Genomic DNA, 1,834 nt, shown 5'->3' with positions numbered 1-1,834 from the left:
CCTTAAGCAGAATCTTCGTGGTATAAGCCGGATTGATGGCGGCATTCTTGAGAATCCGGAAAGTCTAAACCTTGTTTGTGGTATTCCGAGTAGGATTTTGGGATTGAATGACTGTGACGAGCTTTAAACTCGCGATTTTTGGGCGTGATGACAAGCGCAAAAGAATCAAGGGATTCTATTCCAACCTGATTGAGAACCGACATATGATTAGCCATGCTGTGACAGAGCATAGGAACGTTTTCACTGAGAGGATGGGATGTAGCCATTGACAACGGTGATGCCCTACATATAGATTGCCATGGAAAGGAGTAGGAAGGATTGGATGAATGTAATAAGAAAATAGAGATACGAGAGGAGCACAGCATCTTCACACACTTATCTGAAATTCCCACTATTGCTTTACATAAGTATTTCTATCCCTTTTTATTTTCTATTTATTTATTAATTTTCGAACTCACCATAAACCAATTTAATCTGCCTAACTGAGATTTACAAGGTGACCATAGCTTGCTTCATACCAACAATCTCTGTGGGATCGACCCTTACTCACGTAAGGTATTACTTGGATGACCTAGTACACTTGCTGGTTAAGTTGAACGTAGTTGTGATCACACATGCCAAAGAGTCATTAAATAAATCTCATGCAAATACAAAGAGGGCAATCACAATTTCGTCCACCAGAAGTCAACCGAAAAAAGCAAACCTTAAATGTTGATTATGACGTTCTCCACAATTCCAACCACAGACACAATACTCTTGTCAGCCAAGATAAACCTTGCCCTGGATCTCTTGAGGGGTGGTAAGTTCAATCTTTGGTATATGGGCAGTTGCATGATGCTCACATACGCTCCCAAATCACACATACAATCCATGAACTTAATCCAACCAATCAAACAAGTCACCAAACATGGGCCGGGATCATTACATTTTTCAGGAAGCAAAGAAGAGATAGAATCATCTACTGGCTTTTCGTTAAGATTTCCAAGCTTGTCTTTGTGAGTGCACACATCTTTAAGGAACTTGGCATATTTTGGCACTTGTTGAATGGCTTGAAAGAGAGGGACAGTAACTTCAACTTTCATAAAAACTTCTACCAAAGTGGGGTCAAGATCTTCTTGCTTCTTTGCCTTCTTAGCCAAAGTTGGGAATCGAATGGGTGAAGGCTCTTCAAGCAAGGTCTTTCTCTTTGGCTCCTTGACTTTTGGTGGCTCCTCCTCACATTTCTCAACTTTTTCATCTTCACCTTTTGTCATCTCCACCTCTTCTTCTACCTCATCATTGTTGGTCTTATCACTTGCCTTTGCGGGTATAGCGACATTCTTGTCCAACTTAGTACCACTTTGGAGAGTAATGGCATTTATGCTCTCCTTAGGGTTGGGTTGAGGTTGAGAGGGTAAACTACTTGAGGTTGACGCTTGTTGGGTGCTTTGTGCGGTTTGAGGAGGGAGAGTTAAACGGGTAAGGGCTTCGGCCATTGTAGCCATGTATGCATCTTGTTTCTTTTGAAACTCTCTTTGCTCTTGCATGAAGGTGTGGATTGTGTCATTCATGTGGGTTTGATTGGGAGGAGGGGCTTGGTTAACTTGAGAAGGATTGGATCTACTATTTGGATATTGATACTTCACTTGAGATTGAGGTTGTGGGGGTTGTTGGTATTGTTACGGACTTTGGGGGTGTTGGGGATAATAGGCTTGAGCATTTTCGTTAGGTTAAGCTTGGGGAGCTTGGTTCTACCTTTGGTTTGAGTTATCTCTCCACCCTTGGTTTTGATTACCTCCATGTTGGTAGGGTTGAAGAACTGAAGATTGATGGTTTAGAAGTTATAGTAAACTCT

At 41.7% G+C, this 1,834-nt stretch overlaps 1 protein-coding gene across 1 annotated transcript; it reads right to left on the bottom strand.

The window, feature by feature from the left end:
- Positions 1-704: 704 nt before the first annotated feature.
- LOC107474318 (uncharacterized) lies at positions 705-1,550 on the bottom strand. Its single transcript, XM_016093944.1, has one exon. The coding sequence runs from the start codon at positions 1,548-1,550 to the stop codon at positions 705-707; it is 846 nt and encodes a 281-aa protein (XP_015949430.1).
- Positions 1,551-1,834: the final 284 nt, after the last annotated feature.

This window comes from Arachis duranensis, chromosome 2, assembly GCF_000817695.3.
Source record: "Arachis duranensis cultivar V14167 chromosome 2, aradu.V14167.gnm2.J7QH, whole genome shotgun sequence".
In the NCBI taxonomy this organism is placed as follows: Eukaryota; Viridiplantae; Streptophyta; class Magnoliopsida; order Fabales; family Fabaceae; genus Arachis; species Arachis duranensis.
Note: the sequence above shows the minus strand (reverse complement) of the source record. Positions and strands in the feature narration are given on the sequence as shown.